General features: G+C 35.8%; 2 protein-coding genes across 3 annotated transcripts in view; one reads left to right on the top strand and one right to left on the bottom strand.

The window, feature by feature from the left end:
* Positions 1 to 7,371, top strand: part of LOC148955451 (SWI/SNF-related matrix-associated actin-dependent regulator of chromatin subfamily A containing DEAD/H box 1-like) — a 53,613-nt gene extending 46,242 nt beyond the window's left edge. For both annotated transcript variants that reach the window (XM_089102313.1, XM_089102317.1), the window contains exons 13-14: positions 3,293 to 3,475; positions 4,934 to 7,371. In XM_089102313.1, the coding sequence (XP_088958439.1) occupies positions 3,293 to 3,475; positions 4,934 to 5,111 (361 nt within the window). In that variant the 3' untranslated portion in view covers positions 5,112 to 7,371. The remainder of the gene's footprint in view (positions 1 to 3,292; positions 3,476 to 4,933) is intronic.
* Positions 7,372 to 10,554: 3,183 nt separating this feature from the next.
* Positions 10,555 to 15,721, bottom strand: part of LOC148955450 (uncharacterized) — a 30,274-nt gene continuing 25,107 nt past the window's right edge. The window contains exon 3 of the mRNA XM_089108210.1: positions 10,555 to 11,616. Coding sequence (XP_088964336.1) covers positions 11,131 to 11,616 — 486 coding nt within the window. The 3' untranslated portion in view covers positions 10,555 to 11,130. The remainder of the gene's footprint in view (positions 11,617 to 15,721) is intronic.

Raw genomic sequence — 15,721 nt, 5'->3', positions numbered from 1 at the left:
ACTGCATATCTGGTCGAAAGCTCATCTACCGTTACTAAAACCGCACTTTCCTTGTCTTAGAACTTTGTCTACGGATTCTCTCAGTCTGATAAGTTTCATATTACTAAGTAATTTGCTACCTACAGAGACCATACTAATGCCTCAATAATTACTACACTCACTATTATCACCTTTCTTATAAAGTGGTTTAATTAATGTTTTCTTAAAATCATTTGGTACTTCCCTTTTTTCAAAAATCATATTCATAATTTGTAGTAGCTTATCTCTACCCTCAGAGCCCCCACATTTAAGTAACTCATTTACTGCCCTATCAGCACCTGGATCCTTTTTATTACTTAGTCTATTTTGTGCTGTCGCTATTTCTCCTTCACAAAACAAATCTTTCTTCACATCCAAGTATCACTACCCTATTAATTTTCATCCTTATCTTATCATGCAACTCTATCTCGGTTTACCAAATTCTCAAAATGTTCTTTCCATCTCTCTTTAATTCTTTCCTTATCGCTAATTTTGGATTGACTACTCCCTCTTAATTTATTGACTCAATTTATGGTAGCCGTCTAGCTACATCGCTAGACGCCCAATCATTATCGTTACTTCTACAATACACCGTATAGACTTACTTTGCCCCAAAATACAACGCAAGTTTTTTATTTTAAGAAGGTGCAACACGCCTCATTGCTGGGTTACTGATCTACTTTGGTCTTGAAATCTTAGCATACATGTTCAAATCTGTGCGCTGCAATATGCCTGTATTTGTGCTAAAAAAAAAAAAAAAAAAAAAAAAAAAAAAAAAAAAAAAAATGCCAATGCGTGGAAGTTGGAGGGACAAATTGCTCACTTTGTGCCTCTAATATGCTGATGAAAAATACTTGTATGATTCTAGTTTAAATAAGGTGCTACGTACCTACCTATTTAGTAAAAATCTATTTAGTCTTTTGGCCGTAGTCCATTTTGATTCTTCAAATCAGGAATCATTGTCTCATCTTTTTTCCTGATTTGTACGAATGTTTTCAATTTTTGAAGTTATGTGTAACGTGAACGATTTTTTATTGTTTCTCTCTTGTTCAAAATTTGATAATCTTCCACCTGCCCAACTTTCTAATTCTAACAAAAAAAGAGCAAAGAGTAAGCTCTAATTTATTTACAAATGAGATAGCATTTAAAGTCAATGGGGCATATGTGATGCCATTCTTTTATCTCAGTCGAAAATGCAGAATGTTAAAAACAAACTCTATTGAAATCGGAGACAGAAATTGCTTGTAATAGTGGATTGTAGCACTTTCGGAGCTATGGAAAAATGCATTTTTTTTTATCTTTGAATTGTCCTAGTCTGTATTTTACGAAATTGCATTGGCGATGGGTGAGTGAACCGTCGCACAAGCAAAGTACCAATAGATCTGGGCCCGCTTCTACTACTAGTACATCCTTTCTTGCCTGCTAGCGTGGAGATTTCCGCCCAAAAAGGAGACAAATGACAAAGAAACGGAAGCTTCTACGAATCACTCTAGACAGCCCTCTTTAGCCCCAGGCAAGAAATGTACATAGCTTTGCAAAATGCAATGTAACATATATCAATCCGGCTTAGGGTCCAAATTTTCAGTACAAACTGCAGAGGTTAGACCAGTTGTTCCCAAATGATTTTGGGCAATGTGCCATCTAGGTATTTCTAAAATCCTGATGCCCCCTCCTGATAATTAAATTTTGGTATTCAAAATCTTAAAAGACCGTTAACTTGGAATCTATTTTTGGTTCGTCCTCTAGCCATATTTTATGTTAATGAAAAATATTTTCTGAATATAACACCTTTTATACGATGTATAACGTCTTTGCAATACTATCTTGTATATTTTTGGTTCTTTAAGTGCATTTGAATGTGACGTCATTAACATTGAAGCGTTTTTTGTTCTTGTTTTTTTTTTTCAAAATTAAGGCTCTAAAGGATAGTCGAAGGGTGTTCGCCTTGCCCATGACCCACCGAAATATTGCCATTCCCAAGCTGTGGGGCCTGCAAACCACACTGGGAAGAATCACGGGGTTGTACCCACAACACTTTCTCACAGTAAACTGGACTTTGCTGAATATGTAAAAAAATAATAAGAAAATACATGAAACTAACGAGATTATAGCTGCTGGAACACAATTATTTATTTACGACTTGGACGTTCTTGAACAGTAGTTCTTGCTTAGAGAGGATTTCTTTATGCAAGCTCAAAGATAAACGCCAGTCAAGTATTTTAACGCTGAAAAACAAAATTAGAAAAGAAGCTAATTGATTAACTATCAAAGCCTGCATGATAAGGATAATTGAATCTTTTGCACTTAAACTTATTAATTTGCACACTTGCTTGATGCCATGAGATAATAATCGCATGTTTTGATCAAAACTAAAATTATGCGCACTGAAATCGTATTGTATTTCCTAAGTATTTCTTAACTCTCTTCTTTATCTCCTTTTTCTCTTTATTTCTATCTCCTCTCCCAATATACTCTTCCTTCCTTTTTTGCCTTTTTTGCGTTTTTTCTTTATTCAGAAAGGAACCATTAGAAATACGAAAAAAAACGACTAAACCTTGGCATTTGATAAACAGATTTTTTTTTTTTTGGCATCATAATGTAACATATACAAAATCGGCCGAAATCGCCCGTGCAGAAATACCCCTGTTTGAGTGAAAAGGTGGAGGGGAATCTCTAATTTTAATTTCTTCAACATTTCCCGGATTTAAAGGTCGTTTCCTATTAATTTAATTCCGGGGAGGTTGAAAATGACATCGGAATTGAAAATTCTGATTTTTCGTCCCCCTCTGACCTCGTTTAGGGTGGAAATGGGTTGCTAAGTGATGGAATTTTCAAATTTCGATGTGTTTTATCGGTCTCCTGGACTTGGATTAATAGGAAACGACCTTTCAATCCAGGAAATATTGCAGAAGTTTAATTTCGAGATTTTTCCCTCTTTTCCCTGAAAAAAGGGGTATATCTGCGCCGGTGATTTTGGTCAATTCAGAATTTTTCTGAACATTTTGGTGGCAAAACATTTTTGTAGCTCAAATTCTAGGTCAAAACCGTATTTTTGCTGGACTAAAGGTGTAAAGTTGTGTATTGTGACTTTTGACTTGTACTCAACTTCTGAGATCTTGACTTGTACGACCTTTTGCGTTATTTCTTTTTTGATGCTGGGATCTATATGCCTAGCATATTACTTATTCATTAGGGGCTTCAAGCTTCCAAATAATTTTGTTCCTATCTTAGTGCTGCTTATTTTTCTATGTTAATTTTGTATCTATACTTTCAGACTAACCCTGATAGATAAGTATACAAATGATCCTAGCATATTTATCTTTCTGCTGTCAACCAAAGCTGGGGGACTTGGAATCAATCTTACAGCAGCCAATACGGTGATTATTCACGATATTGACTTCAACCCGCACAATGATAAACAAGCCGAAGACCGCTGTCACCGTCTTGGACAAACAAGGTTAGCTTCTTTTTCTCTTTTCCTGCTAAGGGTTAGAAAAGATAGAATCATAGAAAGTTATAAGAACAATCTCTTTTTATTATCCCTTTAAAATCCTCTAAAGACTATTTTAGGCACTTGACTTGAACGCTGTGGTTTGAATTGTTGGGTATTGCTACCCTTTTTCAACGGTATGTTTTTGGTCTTTTATAACAATGTTCTACTTTATTTAACGCTGTGTCTTTTATAAAGACGTTCTACGTTATTTATTAATTTTTTCACCTAATTACGTTTTTTGTATATCATTCTTTATCCTGTGACAAACTAACTAATGTGTGTGTCTTTTTGTTATTTTATCAATTTATGTCTTCTTATTTTGACTTAGTTAATATTCTTTGGGAGCTCTTTTACTAATGCTATGCGATATAGCATTTTCCTTGATTACACAAAACCCAGAGAGCTTACTTATGGAACTTGGCATTACTTTTAGACTAAATGTCAATAATGTTAATCAGCATAATCCTCATATGAATCAGTCATGCGATATGACTGAATCAGTCATGTGAATAGCATCAATATTATGCACCAGTTTCAATAGTGGAAAAGAAACTATTGAAAAAAAGTGATCAAGGCAAATAAGGCATTAGCATATTCTCGTTAAGAAATCCAAGAAAGGAAAGTCTTATAAGTATATCATAAAGTTCATCTTGAAAAGTATATGAGAATGTGCCAACAGTAAAAAAAAATGTCATATAAGAGGTGTGTAAGTTATTAAGCACTGAAAATCCCGTTTCCTAATAGGTCGCAGGTTCGATGGCTAGAAATAGGCTTATGGATTTTTAGCACTAGGATCTTGGAAATGTGCCTTATTGGTGTCAAGTATATTACGCTGAGACACGCTCATATTACCCCTTCCAGTATACGTATTGATTGATCTCAATGAGCAAGGCTTGTTATCTCCATGCCCACCTATATAACATGAGTCTTGTGAGAAAGTTGATAGCTAAGCTATTTCTACTAGAAACTCGTTGCCATGAGACCAAAACTCTTCTCTTCATCTCCTCTCGTTTAGAAATCTTTGACCATCTTTCAAGATGATCATGGTTAATCTAGTATTATGGTTATCTAGACGGTTAATGGCTACCCTAGATGGCTAATCTAGGGTGAGGTGGGATCGGCCATCTCACTCAGCCATTTCACAATCCCTTGGTGTGCTGCTCAGTCAAATTTTTCTATTTATATGGCTTTTGTCAATGATGAAATGCCCATGCTTTCCAAGCCGCTTTTTCATGGTAAATATACCAAGAGATATGGATCCATTTCTTTCATAAAGAGTTGAAACTTACTAACACCTAAAGATGGTTTAGCATAGCTAAATAACCAATAGGTTTTTAGTTTTCCTATGTAACCATCAACAGGTTTTTAGTTTTCCTATGTAAAAATTAGTTATATTTGCTAAGTGAATATTCTCTTTTACAGGGAAGTCAAGGTGATTCGGCTAATCAGTAAAGAAACAATTGAAGAAGGTATGTTACAAGTAGCTGAAGATAAACTCCGACTAGAAAAAGATATTAGCAGCGATGAAAGTTCAAATGTAGTACAAAATAGGAAAGATGTAGCCAATCTCTTGAAGTATGCTCTTCGAGTTGATGTTTAAATAAAATGACTTTTTCTTCTTTTATAGGCAATAGACATGAAGTTAATGGCACGTGAATTTCGATGTGTGAAAAAACAGCTAATTCCTGCGTTTGTTTTTGATAGAATTTTACCTGAGGCTAATCCTATTTTCTTGGTACAGTTATTTTCCACTCGTTCTGAAAGGAAAGTACCGTTTAGTGTCGGGGTCATGGTTTGCTGAATTAGTTAATGCTCTGATTCATTTGGCTCCAGTAATCAGCGCTCAAGTTTCAAAATCGAATCCTTCTATATAAAGCTTTCAGTAATAGAATTTCCTCATCACTTTCCTTCTCTCTATAGTTTCTTCTTCTGTTATGTTTCGGGTTATGTTTTACACGATGTGAATCTTTAATCTAAGCTCCTAGTTTTGAATAGGAAAGGAGCCCTTAATGCATTCCAATAGAAGAACGGAAGCCACAGAGGCCGACGGGAAAATAACCAGCACTATCAGCACTTTCATACGGTTGGGTGTACATGAAGCTGGCACAAGATTTGTTTCTTGCTGGCTGAAAACCGATTAAACCAATAAAAAAAAACTTCAATGCTGCTTTAGAACCCCCACTTTATTTCGATACCGTACTGAACCATGCAGGGCAGCATAATCAATGCGCTGTTATAAGCATAAATTGATGTGTAAATATTTTCGTATCTGTTTTTTCTTTATCTCTGAAGAAAACAGGCTATTAACTGTGGTTAGGTTGTATCTAAATGGTACGCTTCTCTACCTCTCATAGTACGTAGCATCAAGTATTTACTTGTTTTGTACTTACTTTAATGCATTAGCTGCTTTTCTTTGCCAGATATTTACCAGAAATGCTCCTATGTGATACATCAAATATGCAAATACAGGGTATTTGATGTATTAAATACAGGTTCTGTTGTTTCTTTGTTGACTATTGGACAATTTTCTGTTCCTTGTGTTTTCGTTACTGATAAAAAGAGCAATTTGCACCATGCCTTTAAAGGTTTTTTGGGTAAATTAATTTTATTGAGTAGCTGTTTTTCCTTTTCTTTTTTATACTGGGTTACTAAGTTTGCAATTAGTTGGACCTTTAAAGTTTTCAAGAAATAGCAGGGGTCAAATGTAGCACCAAAGATAACTTTTGGAGTAGGGATTAGAGTCATGGTAACTTATTCCTAACCTGGATATGGTCTTGGTTCTACCTATCAGGAAATATTAAGCGAAATAGAGAAGTTTTTTCTTTGATTTGTTTTAACATTTGTTACAATTTACCGAAATCCCGATATCTGTCAGTAAGACAGTAGGTAGAAGTTGTAAAATAGGCTTGAAAATATGTCGGATCTCACCCGCCCCCCCCCCATATTTTGGTTAGTTTCGGGTCTTTTTGTAAGCTGCTTTCAGTATAAACAGTAAATAAATCCATAAAAGCAAAATATTATGACATTAATACAAAAGTTGTTTTATTGCTTGCCAACGTATTCGCTTTTTGCTCTTTTTTTGTTCTTTGTATGTGTAAGAGTTTTAGGTGAAAAATATTGATCGTTTTGAATGATAGTTGTTTTTAGTTACAAGTTTTTTTTTTATTACTGCTAATTTTATTTTGTTGCAACACTGTTCTACTTTATACATTTCCAGTCATATCTGTTACCTTGCGATCAAAGTCATATGCAATAACATAGTAAATAAAAAAAGTGTGCATTACACGTGTCTAGCGTGACGTTCGAGACTACTTTTATGCGAAACAAAATTAATTACTTTTACACGATCAATTAATTTTAATTAATTACTTTTTCACGATAAGGTTTCACACAGATTCGCAAATAAAGAATTAGTCGTGTCCTAAGATCTGCCATCCATATTTTTAAGTCAATTTTGGAATGACAAGTTTCAAGATAGTGCTGTTAATCGTGAGGGAGGAAAGAACGAGGGAATTTAACAATATAGTTCTAATCCACTCCGCTTGACCGCTACTGATATAGTATAGCAGTTAAGGGTTGGGACTTACTTATCTCATTGCATATTATCTTTTACTTATGGTTAGAAAAATGTAGTGACCGAAGTTCTGGTCACGTATTTCCTTGAATTAGTATTTGAAGGGATACTTTTACAGTTTATTCTACGATGAGAACAAACAACAATATATTTAGTTTGTGTGTTCTGTTTATACAATGTTATGGTATTTTCAAGTGTTTTATTTAGTTTTTTAGTTCTGTCACATAATTCAACTTCTGTCAATAAAAAATCTCAGTTTATGCTAGCAAGAATCTTTTTTCGGCCAAGTGTTTCTTCCATTTTCGTGTGAGTATTGTAAGAGGCTTATAAAGATCTACCAGTTTCCAAGGGCGTACTTTTAAGCATATTATAGTGCAGTCTATTATGTACTTGCAACTAAACAAATTAAAAACAGACAAAAAATTAAATCGTAAAAGAATAAGCTTTTCCAGATAAGACTGTGACAGTAAAGCCTAAAATAAACGGAAATTACCTTCAATATGATGATAACTCTCTGAATTCAGCAGTTGTTCTTTCAGAGCTTATTACAATATAATAAATATGGCCGATTGGTGATCGCAAGAGTTCTATTTATCTCTTGCCTTTGCTTAAAGTAAATATGACTGTCTCAAAATTTTTATTCGATGTATTTCGGGAAAGCACGAAGTGTTGAGGGGGGGGGGGTAGCTGCCCTCAGATTATTTTGACTCTTAAAAGGGTAATAGAAATTCGGAGTACCTCAATGAGTATGTAGATTCTTAGAGCGTTTCGTTGAAAGTAGCTAAACTTCAGTATACAAAATGGGAGATTGACGCAAAAAACCCTCGTGCTTAAGGCCTTTTGTTCGATCTTTTTAACCTCATTTTGACTTTTATATAAGAAAGCTTTTTGTTTTTTACTTTAGGCCATGGGACTATTTTTGAAGATTGTATTTTGATATTTTGTAGTATACTTTTATGTCAAAACCGAGGCTGATGATTGACGAACGAAGCTTTTTAAAACTTATTGCCTTAGAAACCTACTATTTGTCTTTTGTTTTAGAAACAAGCTGTCAAATTTTAGATAAAAATTACTTTTAGCCGTCAAAACCAGGTTTCTTTAAAGGGGGGGGGGGCTGGAATAGTAACCAGATATGTAGTAGTGCGGGACCACCATTCCCGTTGTGTGTTTTGACGGTAGGAATTTCATTTCATGTATTTGATAACACTTTTGTTCATTGAGCCTCCGACTACAGGGGAAACTTTTGCGATTTGGCTGCATAATTGTGCTTCCACGGAGCCATCATTTGAAATCAAAGTCAAGATTGGTGAAGTTAGTAACAGCTCCAACGTGGGTTCAACAAACTGTATTGAATTCCGGGGGCCTAACAGGGTCTGGCGGTTCGACTGCCGTTATTTTTGTTTTTTGCCAATTTACTTTAAGCCAGACTTTTACAGCGTAATCCGGTAAGACATTCAGAGCATCTATCAGCTGTTATATGGAGTCTCAAAATTCGAGGCCAAAGGGCAATCGATCGGTTATTCGAGCCATATCGTGGTCTATGACACAGTTAAACAATTCTGGGGTGACAGCAAACTTGTCGCACACCAGTTTTGATGATAAATTACGTGCTCTGTTTCCCATTCGCTCGGATGCAGCTCTCAGTTTCCTCATAACGATGTAATTGTTTTTCAACCAGCATTTTGAGTAAATATTGCAAAAATAATTCATTCTCCTATTCACTTGCAATCAAAGGGAAACAACCATGTATCAATTTGAGGGTTTTCGCTGGGTGAAAAAAAACTGCGTTTTCATTGATACTTCAACATCTATTCTAGACTTTCATAATACAAAATAACTCATCGTCATAATATTCGGAAACAACCTAATGAATGGTAAGCAGTTCAATCAAGAAGCTTGAATGACATCACAAATTTTGTTTGATATGCTGATAAATTTTAAGAACGTTTTTTAAAGTAAAGGAGAATAATCAGAATTTCAGACAAAATTAGATGCTACTGAGGCCTTCTTTTCTCTTAAATCAGCGACGAATTTCCAGCATTTTTATTGGGGACGGCAAGAGGGGTCCAAATCCAGATAGTCAAGGGGCATGGGATAAATGATACTTTTGTCTCCATATTTTTGGGGGGGGGGCTGCCCTCCCAAACGACACCCCTGTCTTAAATCATAAAGATTTATATGATTTGGATGCAAAAGAAGTGAGAAAGGGTGAAACACATCATAGGAAAAACAAACTAATGCATTGACTCTCTGAGATTGACTACTAATGACAACTTATCCTAACGTCAACACAGTTTAGCAGGGTCCTCTATCCAATCCTGGTCAGGGCTTTTTAGCACCTCTTATGAACTTCATGTTTTCTTCCATTTTTTTCTAATGACCTCCCACCCTATTCGGGGACTTTTTCTTATACCTGTAATCGTTCATTTGTTAAAAGTATCCATCCATATCTATCTTGTAGCCTATCTATCTTAACTTTTCTTTAGTTATGGCCCTAAAAAATGAGATAGAAATACATTTTTCATCCAGATTATTGTCTAATATCATCAATATAAGTCGCTGAATTACTCGTCAGCAACTCAATAATCTCTACCCCCCACCTAAATTCTAGGAAATATTGTTTTGTTGTATTTAGGGGTTCTATGATGAAGGATTTGATAGTATATTTTTTATCAACATCACTCCCGTTGTTCTGATGTTTTCCCCGTTTTACGGAAATTAGGCTTTTTTAGGCTCGTGACTTTTGATAAGTGACTTTAACCCTAATGAATGTTACGTATTTGCATTGTTCAAAAACGACGATTTTTCAATGGGTATATTGTTACAAAAACTCCCTTTTAGGAATTTCGGTTACTATTAGCAAAAGTCGCTTCTTATTTACTATTCGTTACCACCAACTATTTGATTTGTCCTTATCTTCAGTATGCAAATGTTGCTATGCAGCTCTTCAGATAGAGAAAATTTTAAGTCCATGAAATTCAATCGGCCTCTTCAAAACTATCAATTATAGGTTACCAAGATTACCAGGAAGAAGAGAAGACTACGAAATTCAGAAGCAGGTAAAAAAAGATCCTAGAGAGAGCGATATATATATATATATATATATATATATATATATATATATATATATATATATATATATATATATATATATATATATATATATATATATATATATATATATATATATATATATATATATATATATATATATGACCCCCCCCCCCCCCGAAAAAAAACTTCGAAGTCAATTGGATAATTTTCAAATAAGAAATGATGAAAATTAACCAGCACGGATTCGGATACGACTCAATGGTTTTACTTCATTCTGAAAAAGAAAAGAATTCCTGAAAATATACTTCAGGCTAAAAAATACTGTGTTGTTCTATTTTCTTTCTATTTACTTGATATAAAGATTTGACCTGGCACAGATTGTTGACGGTTTTATCTTCAGAGTAAAAGATCAAACTTTCATTTCAATTTATTCCAAAACTTAAAAAAATGAATACAGATAACATCAGTGATAAAAGTAAGGCAGAACACCACACAAAAGATGGCAGTAATAAGAAATCCAGAACACCAAAATAGTTCATGCTAATAAATCTTACTAAAAAGACAAGGCAATTATCTACGAAAGAAACTGATCCAAAATATTCACACGCACACAAAAAACGAAATTATTATCAGAAACGAAAACGAACAAAGTCAAACGTTGTACCAAAGAGAAAGAGATAGTTTACTTGTAAGAATGCTGTGACTCGAAAACTTTCCGTTCTTCTTACTGGCTCCAAATTTGTCATAGTAACAGCAGATAAAATACGACAATAGTTAAAAATGTGGGGTTATTTGGCTTCGTTTTCTGGTGTACGTTTAAAAAAGCATGTGATTGGTTCAGAAAAACGTGACAATTGATGTGATGAAAATAAACCAATGGAACGAAAGTACACTTTCTAACTCGGAAGTATATGACAATAATCTCTCTTTTTCTCTTTGATAGTATTGATTATGAAATTAGCCTACGTAATCTAATAGGTATAGAGCGCATTTACACATGTGCTTCAAGAAAGATTTCTTCAAAAGCTCTCGAATACTTCCCATGCAAACGAATCACATAAGGCAATATCACATTTTTAGATATCCCACAAGTAGCAAATAAGCTTTTAATTGGTTTCTTTTTTGGGCTACTTTCTGTCTTGACATATTCTGGTTGCACAACATCTGTACTCTGAAAAGAAATTCCTGAACTGTCATTGGATGTAAACATAGAATTGGAAGAATCCAGTGTCCCCCCTATAGAAGAATCGAGGCTAAATCGCTTTGAGCAGCTATTTTTTGTACTTTTGGTTGTTGGCAGGTCAGTGACGCTTTTTAATCGCTGCGTAGATTTTGTACTTTCGTGCATAGTTCCAGAGACAAAACTTGAGCCCAAGTCACTTGTCTGAAATGATGATGTGCTTGTAAACAACGCTGTTGTAGCTAAAGGGTGACACTGAATTAATGAACAGTTTGCCGACTTCATCTTATCAATTATCTATAAGAGAAAACATGTTTCTATTAGTCTATAATGCTAATCAGTCAATACACAGTAAATAGGTCCAATCATTAGGGACATACAGGCATTTTCTCTGAGGGGGAAGATTGTACAATTACCTAAAATATCCCTTGGACCAATCTTAGAAAGGGAAGACCCCCCCCCCCTTATACTGCGTCGATTTATAATTAGCAATGCACAAAAGAAAGACTTGCTCACGGGTAACTTTTATCTGGTATAAATATATTCCAGAGAATTACCAAACTAAATACAAAACCAAATGCTTTTTCTCAATTGTGTCTTTTGTAGAAACAAAATAAGAAATAAGTGCTCTTGCCAGGCGATTCACAAGAGAAATCAGCCTTACCGATCCATCATTAAAATAAGTAGAGATACATCGAAGAACGTAATGAATGTTGAACTTATTATGTCTTGTTTTGAGGTAAAGGGAAATCTAGGTTTACAATAACCAAATGAAAAAGAGAATTCGCAGGAAACCAACGATAGGCACCCTGACTCACTTAATACCGTACATATTTTTTTCTAAAATTATGCGCCCACATTAAGTATGTTTTATTCAAAGTAGTATATTTTATTTATAGCACTATCACATTAGTTTTTCGATGCAAAACAACCAAATCTTTTTCGTTTTTTTTTTTTTAATTTAACCTAAAGAATTTCCATTATGTTGTGTGAGCCAACATGAATTCTCTGTTATTTTAGCGTTTTTAAAAATATGCCTTGGCGCAAGTGTGGAAAAAATTAGACGACAAAAAGCAAGCACATAAAGTTTTCCTGAGGATGCGGGGTAGCAAAAATCTTTGTAGACGGAGAAAATTTTTGAAAGGTGTTAGCTGCCAGAAAATCGTCAAATTCACTCGAATATTTAAGAATAAAATGAACAGCAACTTGGTGGTTTGGAATTTGAAAATAGAATTTTTGATGATTTTGTGAGATAAAACATTTATTTCTAATTATATACAGCATTTTCTACTTATATTTATCCTTAAGTATTATCTTAAGTGGATTCCCTTATGGTTGGACTTGGTTTACCTGGACTCTGAAGCTGGAGATATTTTATTTTCTATTCCCATGGGTATTAGCGTTTGTGTTCAATTCTAATTTAAACAAATAAAAAGCAGCTGTTTTTTGTTTGTAAACACAATTAACAGGCTATATTGAAAATGACTCTGTTTCTTCCAATTTAGTGTTTTTCAATAGTGCACAGTTGCCAGGTGCTAATTTCCACTGCCACTGATCATTTTGTCTCAGCCGTTTTTGCACATTTTCGGCGATATTCACGCATATTCTATTTTTGGGAGGAAAACGAGCAGAAGAGGGGAGGGCACCTGCTGCAACGGCCGGTGAGGTACCTGCCGGGTCCTTTGGCCCTTGAACTGAGGGGAATAGGTAGCGGGGATCTAAGCTTCCCTCGTTTTTCCTCGACGTATAAGACCCGATTTTACGGCGAGCACGAGTGCATCCATGAATATAACCACCCACGATGGCTGGCGAAGAGCTTGTGCCTAACCCACTACTGAATTTTGTTTCCCGTGCTATCATATCTGGTAATCAGTCTCATGAAATTACGAAAACAGCGGCAGAATTTTTCAAGAAAGATGAAATCCAAGTGGCGAAAGAATTAATATGGAGGGGTTCTGCTATTAGTACTCGTATAAGCATGAAAGTTATTATGACTGACAATATCTCTGACATTCTGAAATTGCTCAAATGTTGCGACGAAAAGAAAATTGCCCTCCCAAAATACGTCATTTATGAACCAGATGAAGTACCCTTTGTCCCTGGGAACGTAAGCGTTGTTATTGATGGGAAAGTAAACGAAATGGGTTCTAAGCTAGATAGTTTTATCAAGCGTAATCGTCCCCCTGCTCCGTTGCCACTAACCGTATCTGGATCCTCGTTTCAGAGGCCGTCCCCCACACTCAAGCCGACGTACACAGTTGTTCTAAAGAACCCCCCGCAAGAATAGAGGAACCCAGAAATGAGAAAGGAGTACTTGGATAAGGTATGTGGCGACAATTCCTTTAGTATTGTTGAACTGCGAACGTTGAAGAGTGGGTGGCGCGTGGTACTAGCCGATAAGAAGTCTGCCAATGCAGCTGCGCAGGCATTATGAGCTAACGATAAATCTGTAGAGGCAAAAATGGAACAACCACATTTCTACGGAATGTCACGTTCCTGCTGATATGAGCAATGAAGAACTTGCGAGATCCTTCTAAACTGTTTGAGAGCTTTGCAGTTGGGTAATTCTAGGTCGTTCAAACTTCAGTTTTCTTCCAAAGTGGACCTCGAAAATGCCATTAAATCACCCCCAGTGATTCATTACGAACACATCCAAATCTCTGAATATCTGTTTCTTCCAATGAGATGTTTCAATTGTCAAGCATTTGGTCACGCGGCCAAATTCTGCAAGAACGAAGCCAAGTGTTCTAGATGTGGGGATAACCACAGTAGCACTAAGGACAACCCTTGCAGCAAACCGATCAAATGTGCACTCTGTGGTTCGGAAAAGCATCCTTGTTACAGTTTCAGCTGTCCGGAAGCACAAAAGTTACTTGCAGTTAAAAAATGATTCGCGAATTAAGTCTGATTACTTGGAACATTAACGGAAATGTAATCAACAAACTGCCTATCCTCGAAAACCTAATTCGCAATCATAACATTGTATGTCTCCAAGAACATTTCCTGATTTATGATGGGACTAAACTTTTAAATATTGTTGATTCAATCTATCTCTTTGATGTTGGTGTGAACTCAAGGGGTCGTGGCCGGCTGTCAGGTGGTGTCACATCCTTGCTTCAAAGTCTTTACGCGCGACAGTTTTCCAAGTTTCCGATCAATTTATTGCGATTAAGGTTAAACGGACAATAATCTTCTTAGTTTATGTGCCTACGGACTACAAATCCTCTAGATCATATTCCAAGTTCGTTAGTGCTTGTCGGAAATTAAAAAACGCTATTGCAACTGGTCACACCCAAGATTTATCATACATTGGTGCTGGTGGCATGAACTGTGATTAGTTGAATCCGGAAAGCCCAAGATCCCAAGTGCTCTCGACTACATGCGCTGGTCTAAACATAATAGAAAATGATCTCAATTTCACGGATGTGCATAACTCCTGGGCAACTTCATCTCTTGATTTTATAATGTGTTCTCATCAACCAGTTGCCCTTTGCCAGTCACATGTGGATACGTCTATCTGCGCATCTGACCACTTACCAGTTAGTTATGTTTTCCCACCTAGTACATCTTCAAACTACAACCCTGATCCACCCAGTGGAAGAAAATAGGATAAGAATGCTATGTGGGCTCAAATTAATACCCCATTGTACCAGAATGTATTTGACGATATTTTAGCAATAATTCACGTCCCTTACAATCTACATCATAAATCTTCTTCAGTTGTAGGAAGTGATAAACAAGTACTGATCAATATACACTGTGGCGAAATAGTTCATGCCCTGCAGTTTGCGGAAAAGGTTGTAGTACCAATTTGTCGTGTTCAGATTGGCTCGGAAATACCCCACTGGTCCGATAATTCGGATCTTGTAGATGCGTATGCAGACGCAAAATTCTGGTTAAGAATGTAAATAGATAATGACCAATCAAGGCATTGTATAGTGATCTCTCTCCAATTGTATACTATGCAAAGTTTTTCAAAAACCCTCGGTAGACATTATGCTCAAATTACTGAATCGGATATAAATATATAAAGTAAGAACCCAATCGCATGTGGAAATTCCTAAAAAAGAGGAAACTTAAAGAATAAGTTGATGTTCTGCCCAGTGAGAGTGATTGGGTTAAATATTTTACGCACGAGTTTTCATCACCTAATACTGATCTGGAAAATAAATTTTCTATTGAGCTCGATGCGAGTCTTGCGGAATGTGAACGGGAAGTTGGTTTTGTTGTGTCTAATTCGTCAGTCGGTTAGGCGCTCTCGAAACTGAAGATGAAGTTGTCGAGGGGGGTAGATAACCTGTGTGGAGTGTATCTACAAGTGGGAATTCAGAACCCTGTTGAGCACCTTTGTTCCCTTTACCAAATGATTTGTAAAGCTGGGATTACCCTAGACCTATTTTGC

Source organism: Artemia sp. Qi Xiang Cuo, chromosome 2 (assembly GCF_049724085.1).
Source record: "Artemia sp. Qi Xiang Cuo chromosome 2, ASM4972408v1, whole genome shotgun sequence".
Classification (NCBI taxonomy): Eukaryota; Metazoa; Arthropoda; class Branchiopoda; order Anostraca; family Artemiidae; genus Artemia; species Artemia sp. Qi Xiang Cuo.
The sequence above is the reverse complement of the archived record's forward strand: the minus strand, read 5'-3'. Positions and strand labels throughout refer to the sequence as shown.